The sequence below is a fragment of the Nycticebus coucang genome, chromosome 22 (assembly GCF_027406575.1).
Source record: "Nycticebus coucang isolate mNycCou1 chromosome 22, mNycCou1.pri, whole genome shotgun sequence".
NCBI lineage: Eukaryota > Metazoa > Chordata > Mammalia > Primates > Lorisidae > Nycticebus > Nycticebus coucang.
Window position 1 is genome coordinate 32,630,329 of NC_069801.1, and position 24,738 is coordinate 32,655,066.

Genomic DNA, 24,738 nt, shown 5'->3' on the forward strand with positions numbered 1-24,738 from the left:
CTGCTACAACCTCAAATTTCTGGGCTCCAGCAATCCTTCTGCCTTGGCCTCCCAAAATGCTAGGATTACAGTGGGTGAGACACTGGGGCAGCCAATGTTTTCTGATAGCACAACACTTTAAATGTTCAGCCCAAATCCCCAGTACATATTTTTTACAAGTTATTTTTGTGTAAATTTGTAATAATGTTATGCACTTTATAAAAATGTACACAATAGGGCAGCACCCTGCGGCTCAGTGAGTAGGGTGATATACCGAGGGTGGCAGGTTCAAATCCAGCCCCGGCCAAACTGCAACGAAAAAATAGCCGGGTGTTGTGGCGGGCGCCTGTAGTCCCAGCTACTTGGGAGGCTGAGGCAAGAGAATCGCTTAAGCCCAAGAGTTGGAGGTTGCTGTGAGCTGTGACACTACAGCACTCTACCCAGGGCGGCAAAGTGAGACTCTGTCTCTAAAACAAAAAAGTACACAATAGAAAAATTTTAATGGATTAAATAAAAACAAGTATTCTAGTATTTTCTTCCCACATCCCCAAATGAATCGTTTAACATACACCTCGTTGTTCCCCCTACACCCCTCGTGGAGCACTTCGGAGGCACTGATGTAAAGTCTGGAACAGAGGAAGGGGCATAGAAGCAATGGATCCCCAAACGTTATGAGCTGAGACATCAAAGAACTGCGACTGCCTTGGAGTGCTTTGCAGGTCTCAGCCACTGCCTCAGTGCTTTATTTATAAGTCATTTAATCCCTGTAACAACTCTACATTGTACGTACTATTATCTTCTCTTAGCAGATGAGAAACTGAGGAGGCTGAGGGAGGTTAAGAAACTTTCCCAGGGTCACAAAGAAGTGGGGGACCCCACGTTTAACTACGTGTGATTTAGGCTCACTGTCGGTGTTTAACCACTACTGGGGGTAGGGAGCAGCCAATGTTCCTTCTGTCCTGTGGTCTTGGTCAAGTCTCTCACCAATCAGAGCTGTTGTAAGAGTGCTAGGCGCAGGGACAGACGGAGCTAGGTGCCTTCTCCAAAGAGGTAGCCTACACAAGAACCGTTCACTCTCAAATCTCCAGAAGCCAAGGCGACGAGCGCGCAGGCGCAGATCCGGAGACTTGGTTTCTATAGTTTCCGGGGCCAGGAGGCAAAGGAAAGTGGACTTCCGGCGTCGCGCTGCAAACGTCGTGCTGCAGGCGTCCTTTGCGGCAGGCGTCCGCGTCGCAAACTGGTCATCTTGAAGCTGCGGCCTACTGAGAACAGACAAGGGCGCTGCCTCATGAGGTAGGCTCTACTTATATGCGCGCTACATTTTACCCTAAGAAGCTTCCTTCCGAGTTATCTTTAACATTTCCTCTTGGCTTGCCAGAAGTCCCTTTCTCCCAGACCCAAGCTCGGGGCGTGTTTTCTGTTTTCCCAAGCCCCATCATCCGCACAGCGTATGCCACCGAAGCTTGGAGACCGCACCTCTCCGCCTTCTTTCTAGGTTAATTTAGCTTAGCTTTCTGCTGGACGAATGTCTTGGCCTTCTATTTCCTTTTCTTTTTTTCTCACTATGTCACTATAGGTAGAGTGCTGTGGCGTCACAGCTCACAGCAACCTCCAACTCTTAGGCTTAAGCGATTCTCTTGCCTCAGCCTCCCGAGTAGCTGGGACTACAGGCACCCGCCACAACGCCCGGCTATTTATTTCTTTGTTCGTTTGTTTAGTAGGCCCCGGCTGGGTTCAAACCGGCCCCGGAGCTTGTGGCCAGCGCCGTAACCACTGAATGACGAGCGCCCAGCCCCGCCGATCTCTTTATATCTTAATTTCATTTTTCTTCTTGTGGTGCACTCTGCTCTCCAGCCACTCTGGGGCCTCAGTCTCCCCCAGACATACCTAACACCCTCGCTTGTAACTCGTGCTTGCCGCTGTTCTTCACTTGGCAAAGTCATAACCTATCTTAACGGCATCTTCAAGTCTGCTGGGCAGACTTGGTGGTTTCTTCTTTGAGCTGTTTATCCATTTGTGTACCTTTCACTGGGGTTCCCAGTTCCCAGCATATGTCTCTAGTGCTTACCTCGGAACTGCTTTTTTAATCCCCATCTCATTGCCTGGCTCTGGACCTTATGTTCTCGATAAGTGACTGAAAAAAAAATGGGAATAAACTTTAGAAATTAAATTCACCTTTAAATCTATCGTGTGTACACAGTTATATTGACGTTTGTGTGTGTTTGCACACTTCTTTCCAGTCTTATGTTTTTAATTTTTTTTTGAGACAGAATCTCTGTTGCCCTTGGTGGGGTGACCTGGAATCATACTTCATAGCAACCTCAAACTCTGGTTCAAGCGATTTTCTTGCTTCAGCTTCTGGAGTAGCTGGGACTACAGGCACCCATCATAATGCCTGGCTAGTTTTTCTATTTTTATTTATCTATTTATTTTTGTAGAGACAGAGTCTCACTTCATGGCCCTCGGTAGAGTGCCATGGCCTCACACAGCTCACAGCAACCTCCAACTCCTGGGCTTAAGCGATTCTCTTGCCTCAGCCTCCTGAGTAGCTGGGATTAGAGGCGCCCGCCACAACGCCCAGCTATTTTTTTGGTTGCAGTTTGGCCAGGGCTGGGTTTGAACCCGCCACCTTCGGTATATGGGGCCGGCGCCTTACCGACTGAGCCACAGGCGCCACCCCATAGTTTTTCTATTTTTAGTAGGATGGGGTCTAACTCTTGCTCAGGCTGGTCTTGAATTCCTAAGCTCAGGCAATCCACCCATCTCAGCCTCCCAAAGTAGTAGAATTACAGGTGTGAACTACCATGCCCATCCCCAGTCTTCTGTTTTTTAATTTAAAAAATATTTATTTTGGTCGGCACCTGTAGCTCAATGGCTAGGGCGCTAGCCACATACACTAGGGCTGGCGGGTTTGAACCCAGCCCAGGCCAGCTAAAGACAACAGTGACAACCGCAACAAAAAAATAGCCCGGCATTGTGGCGGGTGCCTGTAGTCCCAGCTACTTGTAAGGCTGAGGCAAGAAAATCGCTTAAGCCCAAGAGTTTGAGGTTGCTGTGATCTGTGACGCTACAGCACTCTACCAAGGGCAACATAAACTCTGTCTCAAAAAAAAAAATAGCCAGGTGTTATGTTGGGCACCTATAGTCCTCGCTACTTGTGAGGCTGACAAGAGAATTGCTTAAGCCCAAGACTTTGAGGTTGCTGTGAGTTGTGATGCCACGGCACTCTACGAGGGTGACAAAATAAGACTCTGTCTCATAAATAAATAAAAAAATAATATTTATTTTTGTTTATTTATTTTAGAGATAAGGTTTTTGTCACCCAGGTTGGAATGCAATGGCATGGATTTTCTAGTCTTTTTTCTTTGGTATTATTGTAGTCTTTTTTTTCCCCACTTAACATTATTAATGTATTTCCCATGCATATTCTTTTTTCCCAGTGTGTGTCAGAGCCTCAAGCTGAGTGCTGTAGCATCACAGCTCACAGCAACCTTAAACTCCTGCGCTTAAGCGATTCTCCTGCCTCCACCTCCCAAGCAGCTGGGATACCAAGGATACCAGAGTTTAATTACCCATTTTTTTATTGTTGCACATTCAGGTTGTTTGAAGTTCAGGTTTTTAGCAGTTATTGAGCTCCTACTGGATCCCTACCGTCAAAGCTTTCATTGTCCATCAGGGAGATATACAAGTAAATAGTCATTATGATGACATGCAAAGTACTCCCATCACAGTTGAGGGTGCTTTAGAAAGGAACACCAAACTCAAGAGGGTTTCTCAGGAGAAATGTCATCCAAGTGATATCAAAAGAATGTTGCTTTTTTGTTCTTTTCGGTTGCTTTCAGATCTAATTTCAATGATTTGGGAGTATTGAATCAATACATAAACACTGGGGCTGAAGGCAGTGGCTCATGTCTATAATCCTAGCATTCTGGGCGGCCAAGGCAAGTGGATCTCTTGAGCTCAGGAATTCCAGACCGACCTGAAAGAGCGAGAGCGTGAGATCCTGTCTCTAAAAAGTAGCCAGGCGTTGTGGCAGGCGCCCTACACTCCCAGCTACTTGGGAGGCTGAGGCTAGGGGATTCCTTGAGCTCAAGAGTTTGAGGTTGCTATGAGCTATGATACCACACTCTACCAAAGTCAACAAAAAATATATATATATACACTTTCTTTTTTTTTTTTTTTTGTAGAGACAGTCTCACTTTGTCACCCTCGGTAGAGTGCTGTGGCATCTCAGCTCACAGCAACCTCCAACTCCCGGGCTTAGGTGATTCTCTTGCCTCAGCCTCCCAAGTAGCTGGGATTACAGGTGCCCGCCACAACACCTGGCTATTTTTTTGTTGCGGTTTGGCCGGGGCTGGGTTTGAACCCGCCACCCTCGGTAAATGGGGCCAGCGCCCTACCCACTGAGCCACAGGCGCCGCCCATATATACACTTTTTTTTGACTTTTGATAAAATTGACTATATGACTATCAGTATAGAAAGAATTTTTATGCCTTATTCTTTAGGTCTAGTTCTCTTTTCCTTGGGTTTTGTGCAAACACAAACATTGCTCATATGCCATAAAGTGGAAGAAGCTGTTTAATGAAAGAGTTTGGTGGGAAGAATTTGGGAGAATAGTATCAAACAGCTTTCTAAAGGCTGTTTTTTATGATTATCTCATTTTTTCTCAGAAATTTCTCATTTGGTTGCAGTCTTATGGTATTTTATTAGTTAGTTATTTGTTTACTTATCTATTTATATAATCTATCTTCCATTACAGCCATGCCTCTCTTTGATATACAGAAAAGGCTGGGCCTTAATTTAGATCGCGGGTTGACAATCCAAAGTGCTGAACAACCCTACAAGAATCCTGCTCGATGCCATGCTTTTGAAAAAGAATGGATAGAATGTGCGCATGGAATTGGTACTATCCGGGCAGAGAAAGAGTGCAAGATAGAATTTGATGATTTCATAGAATGTATAACTCGGGTGAAAACGGTGAGTTACTGATGGAGGTGGGAACAGAATTACTTCCTTATTTCTTTGGGGCTAATCTTAAACGTTTTTAGTTGGTCATTGGCCTATGGCTGCCCAAGGTGAATTGGCAAAGCTTTTGGTATCATAACAGAGAAGTTAAATGCTTTCTCCCAGATTTTCCTTAGCATTGTACCCTTCTGTAACCACCAGGTTAGAAATTGGATGTGTAGGCTAGGCACTGTAGCTCATGCCTGTGATCCTAGCAGAGGCAGGAGGATTGCTTGAGCTCAGGTATTCAAGATCAGCCTGAGCAAGAGCAAGACCCCATCTTTACTAAAAATAGAAAAATTAGCTGGGCGTGGTGGCATGCACCTATAGTCCCAGCTACAGGAGGCCAAGGCAGGAGGATTGCTTGAGCCCAGGAGGTCAAGGTTGCAGTGAGCTGTGTTAACTCCACTGCACTCTACCCAAGGTGACAGAGTGAGACCATGTCTCAAAAAAAGAAAAAGAAATTAAAAAGATGGGAAGCCGTTAGAGGGTTTTGAGCAGAAGAATAAGTATATTTATTATTTCACAGAATTCAGTTCATTGCTATAGTTTTGACACACTTGTGTAACATGGCTTGACTTGTTAGGAAACAACCAGTGCCTTATCAGGAAAAGAAACAGCACAGGGTTCAACAGTGAAGTGGGTGAGGCAGACTGGGCCTTTACTTCAGTATGTTAAAAAGAGACTTCATGGGCTGCACCTGTGGCTCAGTTGGTAAGGCGCCGGCCCCATATACCCAGGGTGGCGGGTTCAAACCCGGCCCCCACCAAACTGCAACCAAAAAATAGCTGGGCGTTGTGGCGGGTGCCTGTAGTCCCAGCTACTCTGGAGGCTGAGGCAAGAGAATCGCTTAAGCCCGGGAGTTGGAGGTTGCTGTGAGCTGTGTGAGGCCACGGCACTCTACCGAGGGCCATAAAGTGAGACTCTGTCTCTACAAAAAAAAAAAAGAGAGACTTCATGTTGGCTATTTCTGCTTCACTCATACCCATTGGATAGTCACTGCCAGCAGTGCCAGTTTCACAGAGAGAGGTCAGGAATATAGAAGTTCTAAGATGATGTTTTGCTTTTTGAAAGATTTGAGTATACACAAGTTTGCTTTTTTTTGAGACAGAGTCTCACTTTGTCTCCGTCATAGCTCACAGCAATCTCAAACTCCTGGGCTCAAGCCATCATCTTGCCTCAGCCTCTTGAGTAGCTAGGGCTTCAGGCAGCTGCCCAACACCCAGCTGTTTTTAGATAGGGTCTTACTTTTTGCTCAGGCTGGTCTTGAACTCCTGAACTCAGGCAATCCATCCGCCTTGGCCTCCCAGAGTGCTGGAATTATAGGTGTGAGCCACCACGCCTAGGCTCGCAAATTTGCCTCTTAAAAAAGATTTTTTTTAAATCAGGCCAACTACAATGGCTTATGACTGTAATCCCAGAACTCTGGGAAACCAAGGCAGGTGGATTGCTTGACCTCAGGAGTTGGAGATCAGCCTGAGCAAGAGCAAGACCTTGTCTCTAAATACGGTTGGGTGGTGGTATGGGTGCCGGTAGTACCAGCTACTCAGGAGGCTAAAGCAAGACAGTGTCTTGAACCCAAGAGTTTGAGGTTGCTGTGAGTTACGACACCACAGCACTCTACCAACGGCAACAAACTAAGACTCTGTCTCAAAAAAAAAAAAAGATTTTGAAAACTATTTGTATTCCAATATGTATATTAAGAACATTTTAGTTATTCAAAGAGGCGTTATTATGTATACCAGAAATTAATTTGTTAAGGAGGTTGGGAAGTGATTTCAAGTTAATTATTTAAAAGTGGACTTCAGGGGCGGTGCCTGTGGCTCAAGGAGTGGGGCGCCGGTCCCATATGCTGGAGGTGGTGGGTTCAAACCCAGCCCTGGCCAAAAACAAAAAAAAAAAAAATATAAAAGTGGACTTCATGTTAGAGACCGTCTAGATTGAAAAGCCTTTCATAGTTTAAAAATGAAACCAAAATCTAGCTCCGTTTCTCCAGTCCTCACATTCTGTTTCGTATCTTATAGTTTAAATGCTTTTTTCCTTTGACAGATTCAACGCTTGAAAGCCATCCAGAAACAGCGGGATAAGCTCATAAAGGAAGGGAAATATACCCCTCCACCTCACCACTTGGGCCAGGAGGAGCCTAGACCCTGAACAGAGAGCAGCTGCTGATGGCTGGAGACTGATTTTCATTCTCCACTGGAAAAATTGTTTACTGAAAACTTCTTTATCAAAGTATGTAAAAATAAAGGATTGTTCCATCTTGTTTGTTCTGTTTTCTCTTGGGTCGTGCTTTCAACCACTTTTCCTTTATTTATTTATTTATTTTATTATATTATTTATTTATTTTTTTTTTTTGAGATGGACTCTCAATATGTCTCCCTAGATAGAGTGCTGTGGCATCACAGCTCATAGCAACCTCAAACTCTTGGGCTTAAGCAATTCTCTTGCCTCAGCTTCCTGAGTACCTGTGACTACAGACACTCGCCACAACGCCTAGCTATTTTTTGTTGCAGTTGTCCTTGTTGGTTAGCTGGCCAGGCCAGTATCGAACCCACCAACTTTGGTGTATGTGACTGGCGCTGTAACCACTGTGCTGTGGGCGCAGAGCCTATTTATTTCCTTTTTTTTTTTTTTTTTGTAGAGACAGAGTCTCACTGTACCGCCCTCGGGTAGAGTGCCGTGGCGTCACACGGCTCACAGCAACCTCTAACTCTTGGGCTTAAGCGATTCTCTTGCCTCAGCCTCCCAAGCAGCTGGGACTACAGGCGCCCGCCACAATGCCCGGCTATTTTTCTGTTGCATTTTGGCCGGGGCTGGGTCTGAACCCGCCACCCGTGGCATATGGGGCCGGCACCCTACTCACTGAGCCACAGGCGCTGCCCTATTTCCTTTTTTAACGAATGCAAACGGTTTTTTATTCAGCAGTCTCATTACAAAGAACAACTTGTTTTGGCCAGAATAGGTGACTCATGCCTATATTCCTAGCACTCTGGAAGGCCAAGGCAGGAGGATTTGCTTGAGCTCAGGAGTTCAAGACAAGCTTGAGCAAGAATGACAGAACCTGTCTCTACTAAAAATAAGAAAAAAATATTAGCCAGGCTTTGTGGAGGTTACAGTGAGGGATGATGACATCACTGCACTCTACCTGGGGGCAATAGAGTGAGACCTTGTCTCAAAACAACAAAAACCTATTTTTTTAGTTTGAAAAGATGCTTTTATCTGGCTTGGCGCCCATAGCACAGTGCTTACAGCACCAGCCACATACACTCAGGCTGGCGGGTTTGAACCCAGCCTGTACCAGCTTAACAACAATGACAACAGAAAGAAAAAAAATAGCCAGGCATTGTGGTTGGTGCCTGTTGTCCCAGCTACATGGGAGGCTGAGGCAAGAAAATTGCTTAAGCCCAAAAGTTTGAGGTTGTGAGCTGTGACTCCATGGCACTCTACTAAAGATGACAAAGTAAGACTCTGTCTCAAAAAAATACTTTTATCTGCTCCTAATAATTATTATCCAGGGAATAATATTTGATAAAACTTTGCTATTTATGAACTCAGAAACTCTACCCAGGCTTCACAGCACCATGTACCAAGCACTCCGTCTTCTCGCGCCGTCACGTTGCCTTCTGCGAACTCCAGCCGCAGCCTCAGCTCCCGGCTCTAGCAGCACAGCTGTCCCCTCGTTCTGGGTCCCGAACGCGGCTCAAATGGCAAGCCAGAATTCCTTCTGGATAGAATATACCTTTGGTGAACTCAAGGTCCCAAATGATAAGTATTATGGCACCCAGACTGTAAGATCTACGATGAACTTTAAGATTGGAGGTGTGATGGAATGCATGCCAGTCCCAGTTATTAAAGCTTTTGGCATCTTGAGCAGCTGCTGAAGTAAACCAGGACTATGGTCTTGATCCAAAGATTGCTGATGTGATCATGAAGGCGGCAGACGAGGTGGATGAAGGTAAATGATCATTTTCCTCTTGTGTGGCAGACTGGATCCGGAACCCAGACGAATATGAATGTAAATGAAGTCATTAGCAATAGAGCAATTGAAATATTAGGAGGTGAACTTGGTAGCAAGAGCCCTGTGCATCCCAATGATCATGTTAATAAAAGCCAGAGCTCAAATGATATTTTCCCCACAGCAATGCACATTGCTGCTGCAGTAGAGGTTCTTCAAGTGCTGTTACCAGGACTGCAGAAGCTCCATGATGCTCTCCAGGCAAAATCCAAAGAGTTTGCACAGATCATCAAAATGAGGCGTACTCACACACAGGATGCTGTTTCCACTTAATCTTGGGCAGGAATTTAGTGGTTATGTTCAACAAGTGGCCTATGCAATGGCGAGAATCAAAGCTGCCATGCCAATGATCTACGAGCTTGCAGCCGGAGGCACCGCTGTTGGGACTAGAGTTGGCTTCACAGAAAAAGTTGCTGCAAAAGTGGCTTCATTCACGGGCTTGCCATTTGTCACCACTCCAAATAAATTTGAAGCTCTGGCTGCTCATGATGCTCTGGTTGAGCTCAGTGGAGCCATGAACACTACTGCTTGCAGTCTAATGAAGACAGCAAATTATATCCATTTTTTGGGTTCTGGTCCTCGGTCAGGTCTAAGTGAACTGATTTTGCCTGAAAATCAACCATGAAGCAGTATCATGCCAGGCAAAGTGACCCCCACTCAGTGTGAAGCAATGACCATGGTTGCAGCCCAGGTCATGGGCAATCATGTCATTGTGACTGTTAGAGGCAGCAGTGGACACTTTGAGTTGAACGTTTTTAAGCCAATGATGATGAAGAATGTGTTACACTCAGCCAGGCTGCTGGGGGATGCTTCAGTTTCTTTCACAGAAAACTGTGTGGTGGGAATCCAGGCCAACACAAAGGATCAACAAGCTGATGCATGAGTCTCTAATGTTGGTGACAGCTCTCAATCCTCACATAGGGAATGACAAGGCAGCAAAGATTGCTAAGACAGCACACAAAAATGGATCAACCTTAAAAGAAACTGCTATTGAACTTGGCTATCTCACAGCAGAGCAGTTTGATCAGTGGGTAAAACCTAAGGACATGCTGGGTCCAAAGTGATCTAAATAAATGTATATTGAAAATAAACATATATAAAATAAAAAAAACTTTGCTATTTATGAGACATTTTAAGTATGTTAACTTATTTAAGAAGTTTCAGTGTTCTTTCATGCTTTCATTCTGGTTTATTTTCCATTAAACAGATTTGGGCTGGGGTCAGAGCAATAGATGCAGTGTTTGTGTATTTACTAAAGGTCTGTGAGGTTTTTAGGGCTAAGAAAGTGCCAAGTGTACATAATTTAACTTTGAAGAAGCAACGCCATTGTTTTCATTTTCTTTCTTTCTTTTTTTTTTTTTTTTTTTACTGAGACAGTCTTACTATGTTGTCCTCAGTAGAGTGTCGTGGCGTCACACAGCTCACAGTGACCTCAAACTCCTGTGCTCAAGCAATTCTCTTGCGTCAGCCTCCCGAGTAGTTGGGACTACAGGCACCTGCCACAACACCCAGCTTTTTTTTTTTTTTTTTAGAGACAGAGTTTCACTTTATTGCCCACAATAGAGTGCCGTGGCGTCACACAGCTCATAGCAACCTCCAACTCCTGGGCTTAGGTGATTCCCTTGCCTCAGCCTCCCGAATAGCTGGGACTACAGGTGCCCGCCACATTGCCTGGCTATTTTTTTTGTTGCAGTTTGGCTGGAACTGGGTTTGAACCTGCCACCCTCAGTATATGGGGCTGGCACCCTGCCCACTGAACCACAGGTTCCGCCCCCAGCTATTTTTTTGTTGCAGTTGTCCGTTTAGCTGGCCTGGGCCGGGTTTGAACCCACCAGCCTCGGTGTATGTGGCCAGACCCCTACCCACTGAGCTTATGGGCACTGCCAATTTTTTTTTTAATTTTTTTTTTTTTTTTGAAACAAAGTCTGTCACCTTTGGTGGAGTGCCGTAGCATCAGAGCTCACAATAACCTCAAACTCTTGGGCTTAAGCAATTCTCTTGCCTCAGCCTCCCAAGTAGCTGGGACTGCAGGCACCTGCCACAACACCCAGCTATTTTTTTTGTTGCAGTTGCCATTGTTTTTTAGCTGGCCCACACCAGATTCGAACCCAGCACCCTTGGTATATGTGGCCGGCACCCTACCCACTAAGTTATGGGTGCTGCCTTTTTTTTTTTTGAGACAGAGTCTCACTTTGTCTCTCTTGGTAGAATGCCATGATGTCATAGCTCATAGCAACATCAGGCTCCCGAGTAACTGGGACTACAGGCGCCCACCACAATGCCTGGCTATTTTGTTTTTAGATACGGGTCTCACTTGTACTCAGGCTGGTCTTGAACCTGTGAGTTCAGGCAATCCATCTGCTTTTGCTTCCCAGATTACTAGGATTATAGATGTGAGCCACTGCACCTGGCTCTTTGCTCAATTTTGAATTGGATTGTCTTATTGTTACATTCTGGAATTTTCTGTATATTCTAGATATTAATCTCTTATCAGATATGTGACTTGCAAATATTTTCTCCCATATTGTGAGTTGCCTTTTTATTCTGTTGATAGTGGGGTTTTTTGTTTGTTTTTTGTTTTTATTTTACTGGCAGGATCAACCAGGTTGTTGTGTTTTTTGGTGCAAAAGATAATCTTCATAAAGTTCAATTAGTCTATTTTTTCTTTTGTTACCTGTGTTTTTGGTGTCATATACAAGTAATCATTGTCAAATCCAATGTTGTGAAGCCTTTGCTGTATGTTTTCTCTGTGATAATTTTTCTATATAGTATTAAGTAGGGTCGAACTTCATTTCTTATCTGTGGATAACTTTGCATGTGGATATCCAGTTTTCAGTTGAAAATATCCAAACTTTTTTTGTTGAAAAAAAACTACCCTAAAAAGAAAAAAACCTACCCTTTTCACCTTTTAAAAAATGTTTTGAGACAGAGTCTTAAAGGTACCCACTATAACACATAGCTGTATTTTTCGTGTGTTTTTTTTTTTTTTTTTTTTTTGAGACAGAGCCTCACTTGGTCCCCCTTGGTAGAGGGCCATTGCATAACAGTTCACAGCAACATCAAAATCTTGGGTTCAAGCAATTCTCTTGCCTCCCTCCCAAGTAGCTGGGACTACAGGTGCCTGCCAAAACACCCAGCTATTTTTAGAGACAAGGTCTCACTCTGGCTCAGGCTGGTCTCAAACTTCTGAGCTCAAGCAATTCACCCATCTTGGCCTCCCAGAGTGCTAGGATTACAGCAGGAGCTACTACGCTTGGCCCCTTTCATCTCTGAATAGTCTTAGCATCCTTGCCGAAAATCATTTGACCAGGCCAGATAAAAAAAAGACAAAGAATAATTTGGCCATATACACAGGAATTTATTTCTCTATTCTATTTTATTCTATTGGTCTGTCTGTCTTTATGCCAGTACAACACTGTTTTGATTACTGTAGCTGTGTAATAAATTTTGAAATCAAGCAGTTAAGTCTTCCAGCTTTGCTCTTTTACAGGAATAGTTTGGTATTCAGGGTCCCTGGAGATACCACGTGAATTTTAGGAAAGTCATTGGGATTTTTTTCTTTTATTTTTAACATTGATAGGTAAACTTGTGTATATTTCCTGTGTGCAACATGATGTTTTGAAGTATATATCTGTTGTGGAATGACAATCTGGTTAATTAACATATCCACTCCTTTACATAGTTATCAGTAATTGGGATTTTGATAAGAATTGATTGGCTTGGCGCCTGTAGCTTAGCAGCTAAACATACACCTGAGCTGGCAGGTTTGAATCCAGCCAGGGCCCGCCAAACAACAGTGACAACTACAACCAAAAAATAGCCAGGCGTTGTGGCCGGTGCATGTAGTCCCAGCTACTTGGGAGGCAGAGGCAGGAGAATCACTTGAGTCCAGGAGTTGGAGGTTGCTCTGAGCTGTGATGCCACAACACTCTACCCAGGGCAACAGCTTGAGGCTCTGTCTCAAAAAAAAAAAAAAAGACATGGGGCAGCACCGGTGGCTCAGTGAATAGGGCGCCGGCCCCATATACTGAGGGTGGCGGGTTCATACCCGGCCCTGGCCAAATTGCAACAAAAATAGCTGGGCATTGTGGTGGGTGCCTGTAGTCCCAGCTACTTGGGAAGCTGAGGCAAGAGAATCGCCTAAGCCCAAGAGCTAGAGGTTGCTGTGAGCTGTGATGCCACGGCACTCTACCGAGGGGTAACATTATAAAACTCTGTCTCAAAAAAAAAAAAGTATCTATCAAAAATATGTTCAAGGGGATCGGTGCCTGTAGCTCAGAGGCTAGGGTGCCAGCCACATACACCAGGACTGGCAAGTTTGAACCTGACCAGGATTTGCCTAACAACAATGGCAACTACAACCAAAAAATAGCCAGGCTTTGTGGCAGGCGCCTGTAGTCCCAGCTACTTGGGAGGCTGAGGCAAAAGATTCCCTTAAGCCCAGGAGTTTGAGGATGCTGTGACTCCATGGCACTCTACCGAGGGTGATATAGTGAGACTCGGTCTCAAAAAACAAAAAATAATATGTTCAAGGACTTAAGGTAAAGATAGTCATAATTAGTGAACAGATGAGAAATCTTACAGAAGAAATGGAAACATAAAAAAAAGAACCAAATGGGGCGGCGCCTGTGGCTCAGTGAGTAGGGCGCCGGCCCCATATGCTGAGGGTGGCGGGTTCAAACCCAGCCCCGGCCAAACTGCAACAGAAAAATAGCCGGGTGCTGTGGCGGGCGCCTGTAGTCCCAGCTACTCGGGAGGCTGAGGCAAGAGAGTCGCGTAAGCCCAGGAGTTAGAGGTCGCTGTGAGCCGTGTGACGCCACGGCACTCTACCCGAGGGCGGTACAGTGAGACTCTGTCTCTACAAAAAAAACAAAGAACCAAATGAAATTCTAGAATTAAAACCTGCAATATCGATAGTAAAAAATTCACTAGATAGGCTTACCAACATATTGGAGACACTAAGGGAAAGATTCAGTGAAGTTGAAGATAGATCAAAGAAGTATCCAAAGCAAGATTGCAAAAAAGCCAATGAAGGGAATCTCAAAATAGGCTAAATGAAACCGGAAACAATATAGTAAATATACACAAGAGCATTTATATACACGCGTACTATATGAGTCCATTCATATGACATTCAGGAACAGGTAGTAATTGTCCAAAGAGAGGCAAGAACTGAATGGCGAAAACATGAGGGAACTTTCTAGGGTAATTGTAGTGGTGATTACATGGATGTAGATAATCATCAAATCTCATAAATGGTACATTTAAGAGCTGGGTATTTCACTGGGTTGACTGGATTAACCTAAAATAAGGCAGGAAGAAAATGAACAGGAACACTAAACAGATGATAAAATAGGGAATGGATAAGAAAATGGTGTACTTAAACCTAACCATATTAGTAAGTACTAATTAAGAAGTGTATGAGTAAATTAAGAAGTATGTGAATAAATATGAAAGTTAGATTTTTTTTTTTTTTGAGGCAGAGTCTTGCTTTGTCACCCTTCATAGAGTGCCATGTCATAGCTCACAGCAACCTCCAATTCTTGGGATCAAGCAATTCTTTTTTTTTTTTTTTTTTGTAGAGACAGAGTCTCACTTTATGGCCCTCAGTAGAGTGCTGTGGCCTCACACAGCTCATAGCAACCTCCAACTCCTGGGCTTAAGGCGATTCTCTTGCCTCAGCCTCCCGAGTAGCTGGGACTACAGGCATCTGCCACAACGCCCAGCTATTTTTTGGTTGCAATTTGGCCGGGGCCGGGTTTGAACCCGCCACCCTTGGTATACGGGGCCAGCGCCTTACGGACTGAGCCATAGGCACTGCCCGAAAGTTAGATTTTTTTCTTAATGTCTCTGAAAACTACAAAATGATGAGAGAAATTAAAGAATACTATGGGCCGAGCATGGTGATTCATACCTGTATCCTAGCACTCTGAAAGCCCGAGGTGTGTGGATTGCTTGAGCTCACAAGTTCAAAACCAGCCTAAGTAAGAGCAAGACCCTGTCTCTACTAAAAATAGAAAAACTAGCCAGGTGTTGTAGCAGCCACCTGTAGTCCCAGCTACTTGGGAGGCTAAGACAAGAGAATCACTTGAGCTCAAGAGTATGAGGTTGCTGTGAGCTATGACGCCACCACTCTACCAGGGTGACAAAGTGAGAATCTGTCTCAAAAAACTAAATTAAGGCTCAGTGACCGTAGCACAGTGGTTACAGCGCCAGCCACACACACCAAGGGTGGTGGGTTCAAACCCAGCCCAGAACAACTAAACAACAATGACAACTGCAACAAAAAAATAGCTGAGCATTATGGCGAGCACCTGTAGTCACAGCTATTGGGGAAGCTGAGGCAAAGAAAATCGCTCAGGCCCAAGAGTTTGAGGTTGCTGTGAGCTGTGACGCCACGGCACTCTACCCAGGGCAACACAGTGAGACTGTCTCAAAAAAAGAAAAAAATTAAAATTAAATAATAAAATAAAAAATAAAGAATATTGTGGTAGGCTGCCACTAAAATAATTCCAAGCGATTGCCCAACCCAATATTCACCCCCTCTTATTTTGTGTAGGCCTGACTTGGTAACTTGTTTCTAACAAAAATAAGATAGCAAAAGAAATAGAATGTCACTTCTGAGATTAGGTTACAAAAGACTGTTACTTCCATCTTCCTGGTTCTCATTCTCCTTCACTCCCACTCATCTCACTTGGTCATGAAGAAACAAGCTGTTTTGTGAGCTATCCTGGACTTTGACCCTATTTAAATAGGATCACCACCTCTACCCAGCAATAATAAGGTGACCCTCACACATCCAGGGGAGGACTTTTTTTTTTTTTTTGAAACACTCTCACTCTGTCACCCTGGTTAGAGTGCCCTGTCATCAGAGCTCACAATAACCTCAAACTCCTGAGCTCAAGCAATCCCCTTGCCTCAGCTTCCCAAGTAGCTGAGACTCCAGGCACCTGCCACACCACCTGGCTAGTTTTTCTATTTAGAAGAGATAAGGGATCTTACTCTTGCTCAGGTTGGTCTTGAACTCCTGAACCAAGCAATCCAGCCACCTCAGCCTCCCAGAGGGCTAGGATTATAGGCATGAGCCACCATGCCGGGCCAAAGGAGGATTTTAGAAGAGAGAAAAATGAGACAGCGTGCAGCGGTTGGAGCCTGTAATCCCAGCACTGGGGAGGCTGAGGGGGGAAGATCCCTTGAGTTTAAGAGTTTGAGACTAGCCTGAGCCAAGAGTGAGACCCCACCTCTACTAAAACAGAAAAAAATAGCGTGGCTTTGTAGAGGGTACCTGTAGTCCTAACTACTTGGGAAATTGAAGCATGAGGATCTTTAAGCTCAAGAATTTGAGATTTCTGTGAGTCGTGATGACACCATGGCACTCAACCCCAGGGTGACAGAGTGAGACCCTGTCTCGAAAAAAGAGAAAGAGGAAAATGAAGAAAGGGATTCTTTGGCTTGGCGCCTGTAGCTCAAGTGGCTAAGGCGCCAGCCACATACACCAGAGCTGGTGTGTTCGAATGCAGCCTGGGCCTGCCAAACAACAATGACAACTACACCCAAAAAATAGCCAGGCGTTGTGGTGGGTGCCTGTATCCCAGCTGCTTGTGAGACTGAGGCAAGAGAATCGCTTCAGCCCAGGAGCTGGAGGTTGCTGTGAGCTGTGATGCTACAGCACTCTAGCCAGGGCTCTGTGTCAAAAAAAAAAAAAAAAGTACAAATAAATAAATAAATAAAATTCTCTCTTTCTCTTTTTTTTTTTTTTGTAGCGATAGAGTCTCACTTTATCGCCCTCAGTAGAGTGCCGTGGCGTCACACAGCTCGCAGCAACCTCCAACTCCTGGGCTTAAGTGATTCTCTTGCCTCAGCCTCCCAAGTAGCTGGGACTACAGGTGCCCGCCACAACGCCCGGCTATTTTTTGTTGCAGTTCGGCTGGGGCCGGGTTTGAACTCGCCACTCTTGGTATATGAGGCTGGTGCTCCACCCACGGAGCCACAAGCGGCACCCCTTTTTTTTTTAATTTTTTTGAGACAGTCTCACTTTGTCGCCCTCAGAAGAGTGCCATGGCGTCACAGCTCAAAGTAACCTCAAACTTTTGGGCTTAAGTGATTCTCTTGCTTCAGCTTCCCGAGTAGTTAGTACGACGGGTGCCTGCCCTGGCACCCAGCTATTTTTTAGAGATGAGGTCTTGCTCTTGCTCAAGCTGGTTTTGAACTCATGAGCATGGGCAATCCACCTGCCTGGGCCTCCCAAGTGCTGGGATTATAGGCATGAGCCACCCAGCCTGGCTTTATAAATTCTTTTAAAAGAAATGAAAATTTAGGGTGGCACCCGTAGCTCAGTGGGTAGAGCACTTTCCACATACACCCAGGCTGGTGAGTTCAAGCCCATCCCGGGCCAGCTGAACAGCAATGACAACTGCAACAACAACAAAAAAAATAGCCAGGCGTGTGGCAGGCGCCTGTAGTCCCAGCTACTTGGGAGGCTGAGGCAAGAGAATGGCTTAAACCCAAGAGTTTGAGGTTGCTATGAGCTGTGATACCATGGCACTCTACCAAGGGCGACAGCTTGAGACTCTGTCTCAAAAGAAAAAAAAAAATCCTAGCACTCTGGAAGGCTGAGATGGGTGGAGTACTTGAGCTCAGGAGTTTGAGACTAGCCTGAGCAAGAGTGAGACCCCTGTCTCTAAAAATAACGGCATTGTGAAGGTTGCCTGTAGTCCCAGCTACTCAAGAGGCTGAGGCAAGAGGATCATTTAAGCCCAAGAGTTTGAGATGGCTGTGAGTTATGACACCACAGCACTATACCTAGGGCAACAAAGTGAAACTCTGTCTTAGAAACAAACAAACAAACAAACAAACACTTCATTCATAGATACTGTTTATATTTAAACGAAGTCTTGCACATAAATGCTCAGATTTTTTGTTTTGTAGACAGATTCTCACCTTGTCACCCTGTGTTAAGAGTGCTATGGCATCATAGCTCACAGCAACCTCGAACTCTTGGGCTCAAGTGATTCTCTTGCTTCAGCCTCCAGAGTGGGACTACAGGCACCCTCTGAGATATATATATATATAGATAGATAGATAGATAGATAGATAGATAGATAGATAGATAGATAGATAGATTTTTTTTTTTGCAGTTTTTGGCCAGGGCTGGGTTTGAACCCGCCACCTCCAGCATATAGGGCCGGTGCCCTACCCCTTTTAGCCACAGATGCCACCCACCCACCCCACCCCCCGATATTTTTTGAGACACAGTCTTGCTCTGGCTCAGGCTGGTCTCAAACCTGTGAGCTCAGGTAATCCACCTGCCTGGGCCTCCCAGGTACTAGGATTACAGGCATGAGCCACCGCTCCCAGCTGCTCAGGGAGATTATAATAGCTACAATAATTATTATTACAGCATGAAAAGATCTTTTTATTTTTCATTTTTTTAGACAGAGTCTCACTATGTCACCCTTGGTAGAATGCCATGGTATCACAGCTGACAGCAACTTCAAACTCTTGGGCTTAAGCAATTTTCTTGCCTTAGCCTCCCAAGTAGCTGGGACTACAGGCATTTGCCACAACATCCAGTTATTTTTGTTGTTGTTGTTGTATTTGTCATTGTTGTTTGGCAGGCCCAGGTTGAATTTGAATCCACCAGCCCTGGTGCATATGACTGGCCTCCTAGCCACTGAGCTACAGGCGCCGATGCTCACAAAAGGATCTTTGGAACAATGGAAATGTCATATATCTGAATGGAAGTGGTGGTTACATGAGTATTTACATTTCTCAAAACTCACAGAACTATATACTTTAAAAATGTGTGCATTTTATTGTTTGTAAAGTTTAGCTCTTTTTTTTTTTTTTTAGAGTCTCACTTTATCATTCTGTGTAGAGTGCTCTGGCATCTACAACTCACAGCAACCTTCAACTCCTGGGCTTAGGCGATTCTCTTGTCTCAGCCTCCTGAGTAGCTGGGACTACAGTCGCCCGCCACAATGCCCAGCTATTTTTTTTGTTGCAGTTTGGCCAGGGCCAGTTTTGAACCCACTGAGCCACAGGCACCGCTCTATAAAGTTTAGCTCTTAATAAAAGAGCCTGGTTTGTTTGACTCCAAAGCTCAGGAAGTTTGCATTCTTGAAAGGTATTGAATCCACATCTATCTATCTGTATTCTCTGGTCAGAGCATTATGAGTTATCAAGGGAAATAAAAAATAAATTCTGGCTGGGAATGGTGGCTCAAGCCTATAATCCCAGCACTTTGGAGAGGCCAAGGCAGGAGGTTGCTTGAGTTCAGGAGTTCAGGATCAGTCTGGGCAACATGGTGAGACCCATTCTCTACAAAAATTAGAAAAAATTACCTAGGCATGGTGGTGCATACCTGTAGTCCCAGCTACTTGGGAGGCTGAGGCACAAGGAATTCAAGCCTACAGTGAACAATGGTCCAGTCTGTTGCACAGGGGCAACAGAGTGAGACCTGTCTCTTAAAAAGGAAAGAGATAGAGGAGCGAGCCAGCCAGCCATAGGATAATTATAACTGGGAGAAAATTTAAAAGACTCCGAAGAAGTGCTCTTTCCTGAATTACCCCTGTGTGAATTACTTAAGCCTATTTGAATCACCGTTTTCTAAAATGAAGGATTTAGACTAGATCATGTCTAAGTTTTCTTCCAACACTAAAGTTTATTGATCTAGAAACTTCAGCTAGTCTAATGCAAGTCTTTGTATTTCGAGACAGAGTTTCACTATGTCGCCCTCAGTAGAGTGCCGTAGCATCACAACTCACAGCAGCCTCAAACTCTTGGGCTTAAGCGATCCTCTTGCCTCAGCCTCCCAAGTAGCTAGGACAATAGACGGCTGCCACAGCGCCCGGCTATTTTTTTTTTTTTTTTTTGTAGAGACAGAGTCTCACTGTACCGCCTTCGGGTAGAGTGCTGTGGCGTCACACGGCTCACAGCAACCTCTAACTCTTGGGCTTAAGCGATTCTCTTGCCTCAGCCTCCCAAGCAGCTGGGACTACAGGTGCCTGCCACAACACCCGGCTATTTTTTTGTTGCAGTTTGGCCGGGGCTGGGTTTGAACCCGCCACCCTCGGCATATGGGGCCGGCGCCCTACTCACTGAGCCACAGGCGCCGCCCAATGCGCCCGGCTATTTTTAGGGATGAGGTCTCACTCTGGCTCAGGCTGGCCTCAAACTCATAAGCTCAGGCAATCCACCTGCCTTGGCCTCCCAGAGTGCCAGGATTACAGTCATGAGCCACCTCACCAGGCCTAATGCAAGGCTTTGAAAGGTGGGATAGGATTTCTACTGGTAAACTTGTAATAATAATGGTGTTTCAGACAGATCAGATGGCCAAGGTGTGGTTGTTGGGAAACACAAATTATGCTCAGGAAAAAGTGCCTCATTTTCAAAGTGAAGGTTAGAAATGTTCTGGGAAATAATGGAGGAAAAAACCTGAAAAGCTGAGTGGAGCCAAACGGAGATAATGACCACCAGGCTGAGGACCCTGACCCCTGAGTGTCTGAGAAAGAGTGGGGAAGGAGACAGAAGGGAAACGGTCCTCAAGTCACTTCCTTCCTCTGTGCATGTCCCTTTTCTTGGTGCTTTCCTACGGAGAAATGGTCTCAGACCTAAAAGACGGTACAGTCTGACTACTTACTCATCAGTGCTATATTTGGCCAAAGCAAGTTTTCCCAAATGGTATCCTTGGTCATGTGATAGAGAACATGGATCAGGCTTTCAAAAGAAATTTAAAACAGCATTTTCTAGTGTGTTGCAGAGGGCGGTGCCCATGGCTCAGTAGGTACGGCGCCAGCCCCATATACCAAGGGTGGCGGGTTCAAACCCGGCCCCGGCCAAACTGCAACAAAAAATAGCCAGGTGTCATGGTGGGCTCCTGTAGTCCCAGCTACTCAGGAGGCTGAGGCAAGAGAATTGCCTAAGCCCAGGAGTTGGAGGTTGCTGTGAGCTGTGTGACACCATGGCACTCTACAGAGGGCGACAAAGTAAGACTCTGTCTATAAAAAAAAGAAAAGTGTGTGCTGTGGAAAGTACTTCTAAGAGATGCCAGTGGGTTTCAACTCTTTGGGAGATTTGAAAATTGTCAAATATAGTTCAGTAATGATAGAAAACCAAAATACTGTTATTTTTTAGTTGTATAACTTCTTAGAGACTTTAGTATGTTAATACATTCTGTGAATCTCCAATAAAAGGATAGAATATACCATGTTGCCCCATCGTATTTGGTAATAGACCCCTGTTAAGTATCTTGTGTGCCTAATGTTATATGGCAGCAGTTCCCAGCATTTTTGGCACCAGGGACCAGTTTCATGGAAGACAATGTTGCCATGGACCAGTGGAGTGGAGCGGGAGGGGATGGAACAGGAGACGGAGCTCAGGCAACGACACTGTGCAGCCTTACACCAGTCTGCAGTCTGGAGGTTGAGGGCTACCGTTCTACAGTATAGTTTAGAAGATGTAGAGGGGCGGCGCCTGTGGCTCAGTGAGTAGGGCGCTGGCCCCATATGCCGAGGGTGGCGGGTTCAAACCCGGCCCCGGCCAAACTGTAACAAAAAATAGCTGGGCGTTGTGGCGGGCGCCTGTAGTCCCAGCTACTCGGGAGGCTGAGGCAAGAGAATCGCGTAAGCCCAAGAGTTAGAGGTTGCTGTGAGCCGTGTGACGCCACTGCACTCTACCTAGGGCAATAAAGTGAAACTCTGTCTCTACAAAAAAAAAAAAGATGTAGAGATAGAACGTTCTTTTTTTAATGTCTGAAATATTCTTTTTTAAAATTTATTTACAGAGTTTCACTCTGTTGCCTTACACTACCTGCTGTGATGTCAGCCTAGCTCATAGCAACCTCAAACTGCTGGGTTCAAGTGCTCCTCCTACCTCAGCCTCCTGAGTAGCTGAAACTGTAGGCGTGCACCACCATGCCCAGCTACTGCTTCTATTTTTAGTAGAGACAGGACCTCACTCTTGCTCAAGCTGGTCTTGAACTCATGAGCTCAAGCAATCCTCCCTCCCACCTTAGCCTCCTAGAGTACTCAGATTACAGGCATGAGCCACTTAGCCCAGCCTGACATATTATTAATTTTTTTTTTGAGACAGCATCTCACTTTGACGCATTCAGTAGAGTGCTATGGCATCATAGCTCACAGCAACCTCAAACTCTTGGGCTCAAACAATTCTCCTGCCTTAGCCTCCCTAGCAGCTGGGACTACAGGTGCCGGACACAATGCCCAACTATTTTTAGACAGCGGTCTCGCTCTGACTCAGGCTGGTCTTGAACCTGTGAGCTCAGGCAATCCACTCGCCTCAGCCTCCCAGAGTGCTGGGATTACAGGCGTGAGCCACCTGACATATTCATTTTTATTTTTATTTTTTTGAGGTTTTGGCCGGGACTGGGCTTGAACCCACCACTCCTGGTATATGGGGCCAGCGCCCTACTCCTTAAACCACAGGTGCTGCCCTGATATATTCTTTTTTTTTTTTTTTTTTGTGGTTTTTTTTTGGCCAGGGCTGGGTTTGAACCCACCACCTCCGGCATATGGGACCAGCGCCCTACTCCTTGAGCCACAGGCGCCGCCCGATATATTCATTTTTAATTGAAAAACATTGTACATCATTGTGTATATTTATCATGTGTAACATATATAACATGTTTTTGTTGTTGTTTTTGAGACAGAGCCTCAAGCTGTCGCCCTGGGTAGAGTGCTATGACATCACAGCTCACAGCAACCTCAGACTCTTGGGCGCAAGTGATTCTCCTGCTTCCGCCTCCCAAGTCGCTGGGACTACAGGCACCTGCCACAATGCCCGACTATTTTTGGTTGCAGCCGTCATTGTTGTTTGGCGGCCCGGGCTAGATTGGAACCCACCAGCTCAGGTGTATGTGGCTGGCGCCTTAGCCACTTGAGCCACAGGCACCAAGCCAACATGTATAGCATGTTTTTAAATATATATATATATACATTGAGGAATGGCTAAATGGAGCTAATTAACATATACATGACCTCGTACAGTTTTTTGGCGAGGTGGGGGGAGGAGATGAGAACAATTGAAATCTATTCTCTTACTAATTTTCTTTTTTTTTTTTTTGTAAAGACAGAGTCTCATCTTATCACCCTCGGTAGAGTGCCGTGGCATCACGTAGCTCACAGCAACCCCCAACTCCTGGGCTTAGCCGATTCTCTTGCCTCAGCCTCCCAAGTAGCTGGGACTACAGGCGCCCACCACAATGTCTGGCTATTTTTTGTTGCAGTTTGCCGGGGCCGGGTTTGAACCAGCCACCCTCAGTATATGGGGCCAGCGCCCTACTCACTGAGCTACAGGCACTGCCCTCTCTTAGTGATTTTCAAGAATACAATATGTCGTTATTAAGTATAGTAACCATTTTTTACAGTAGGCATCTTGAATTTCATTCTTCCTAACTGAAAATGTGTGTCCTTTAACCAACATCTCTCCCTTCCTTTCTCCCCAAGAGATAAAAGTTTCTTATCGGCAAGGATGGGAACAAGATTGGCCAACCTACTTTCACCTACCTAGCATTAATTTTATCCAGAGCAGGATAGACGTGAAACCAAGTACAAGAAACTCATTTAGCTTTGTGGAAGAGATGAAAATGATGGACAGAGTCGTGCTCCCTGCTCTCAAGGGGCTCAGAGAACAATGAAAGTTGAAATATAATACAATCAGTTTGTGATAGAAAGTACTCACTCAGTTCCAAGAAAAACAAGTCCTGTGCGAGCCCAGAGAAGAAGAAGGCCTTGATGGACACAAGAGTGGATGTTAGGGGTAGGGGACAGGGTGGTCTGGAGGCTTTGTAGCACTCATGTTGAGCCATAAAGGACAGACACGTGGTTTTTTTTGTTTTGTTTTGTTTTTTGACAGAGTCTCACTATGCTGCCCTGGGCAGAGTGCAGTGGCATCACAGCTCACAGCAACTTCAAACTCCTGGACTTAAGTAATTCTCTTGCCTCAGCCTCCCAAGCAGCTGGGACTACAGGCGCCTGTCACAACGCCCGGCTATTTTTTGGTTGTAGTTGTCAATGTTGTTTGGCAGGCCTGGCAGGGTTTGAATCTGCCAGCCCTGGGTGTTTGTAGCTGGTGCCCTGGCCACTGAGCTACAGGTGCCAAGCCAGGGACAGATAAGATTTGAACACAAAGAAATACCAGAGGATACAGCATGAACAAAAGCGTGGAGATATTTAAAGAGCACCCGTGATCAGAATCATTTGGCTCAAGCCATCCATGGTTTTCACTCAGAAGGGAAGAAGGGAATATTAGCAGTTCCTTGGCACCCTCTTCAACCAGCATTCCTCCACTGTCAACTGGTGTACATCTCAGCCTTCTGGTGCAACCAAAAACAGTTCAAGAACCATGAGGCCCACACGCAGCAACCACAGTGAAGAAAATAGAGAGAATGGACCGAAAAGATGAAATGAGTTGCAGGTGGCACTGGGGAACCCCTGCAGGCTTAGAAGCAAAGAGGTGATGTGATCAGAACTTTGGGAAGGTTGATCAGGTGGCCTCTGTGGGTGGAAAGGACTAGAGAGGCTGGCTCTGTGTTTTACAGGACACACATGGCTGGTTTGGAGAAAGTAGGAGCGTAATAAGGAAGCCTAGGACAGTAGTAGTAAAAAAATGCGGAGGAGGTGCTGGGCAGGTGGCCCACGCCTGTAATCCTAGCACTCTGGGAGGCCAAGGCAGAAAGATCACCTGAGCTTAGGAGTTAGAGACCAGCCTAAGCAAG

General features: G+C 45.4%; 1 protein-coding gene and 1 pseudogene across 3 annotated transcripts; both read left to right on the top strand.

Moving 5' to 3' along the window:
* Nucleotides 1–1,176: 1,176 nt before the first annotated feature.
* Nucleotides 1,177–10,105, top strand: NDUFS5 (NADH:ubiquinone oxidoreductase subunit S5). Of its 2 annotated transcripts, XR_008376848.1 has the most exons (4): nt 1,177–1,272; nt 4,740–4,957; nt 7,034–7,219; nt 8,543–10,105. XR_008376848.1 is itself a non-coding variant. In XM_053575619.1 (3 exons), the coding sequence occupies exons 2-3, from the start codon at nt 4,742–4,744 to the stop codon at nt 7,136–7,138; spliced, it is 321 nt and encodes a 106-aa protein (XP_053431594.1). In that variant the 5' UTR covers nt 1,177–1,272; nt 4,740–4,741; the 3' UTR covers nt 7,139–7,250. The 2 variants fall into 2 exon arrangements, 1 of the variants encoding a protein (XP_053431594.1); XM_053575619.1 differs by lacking the exon at nt 8,543–10,105 and having other exon boundaries at nt 7,034–7,250.
* LOC128574767 (fumarate hydratase, mitochondrial-like) lies at nt 8,569–10,105 on the top strand (annotated as a pseudogene). Its single transcript, XR_008376847.1, has one exon. The product of XR_008376847.1 is annotated as a fumarate hydratase, mitochondrial-like (transcript).
* Nucleotides 10,106–24,738: the final 14,633 nt, after the last annotated feature.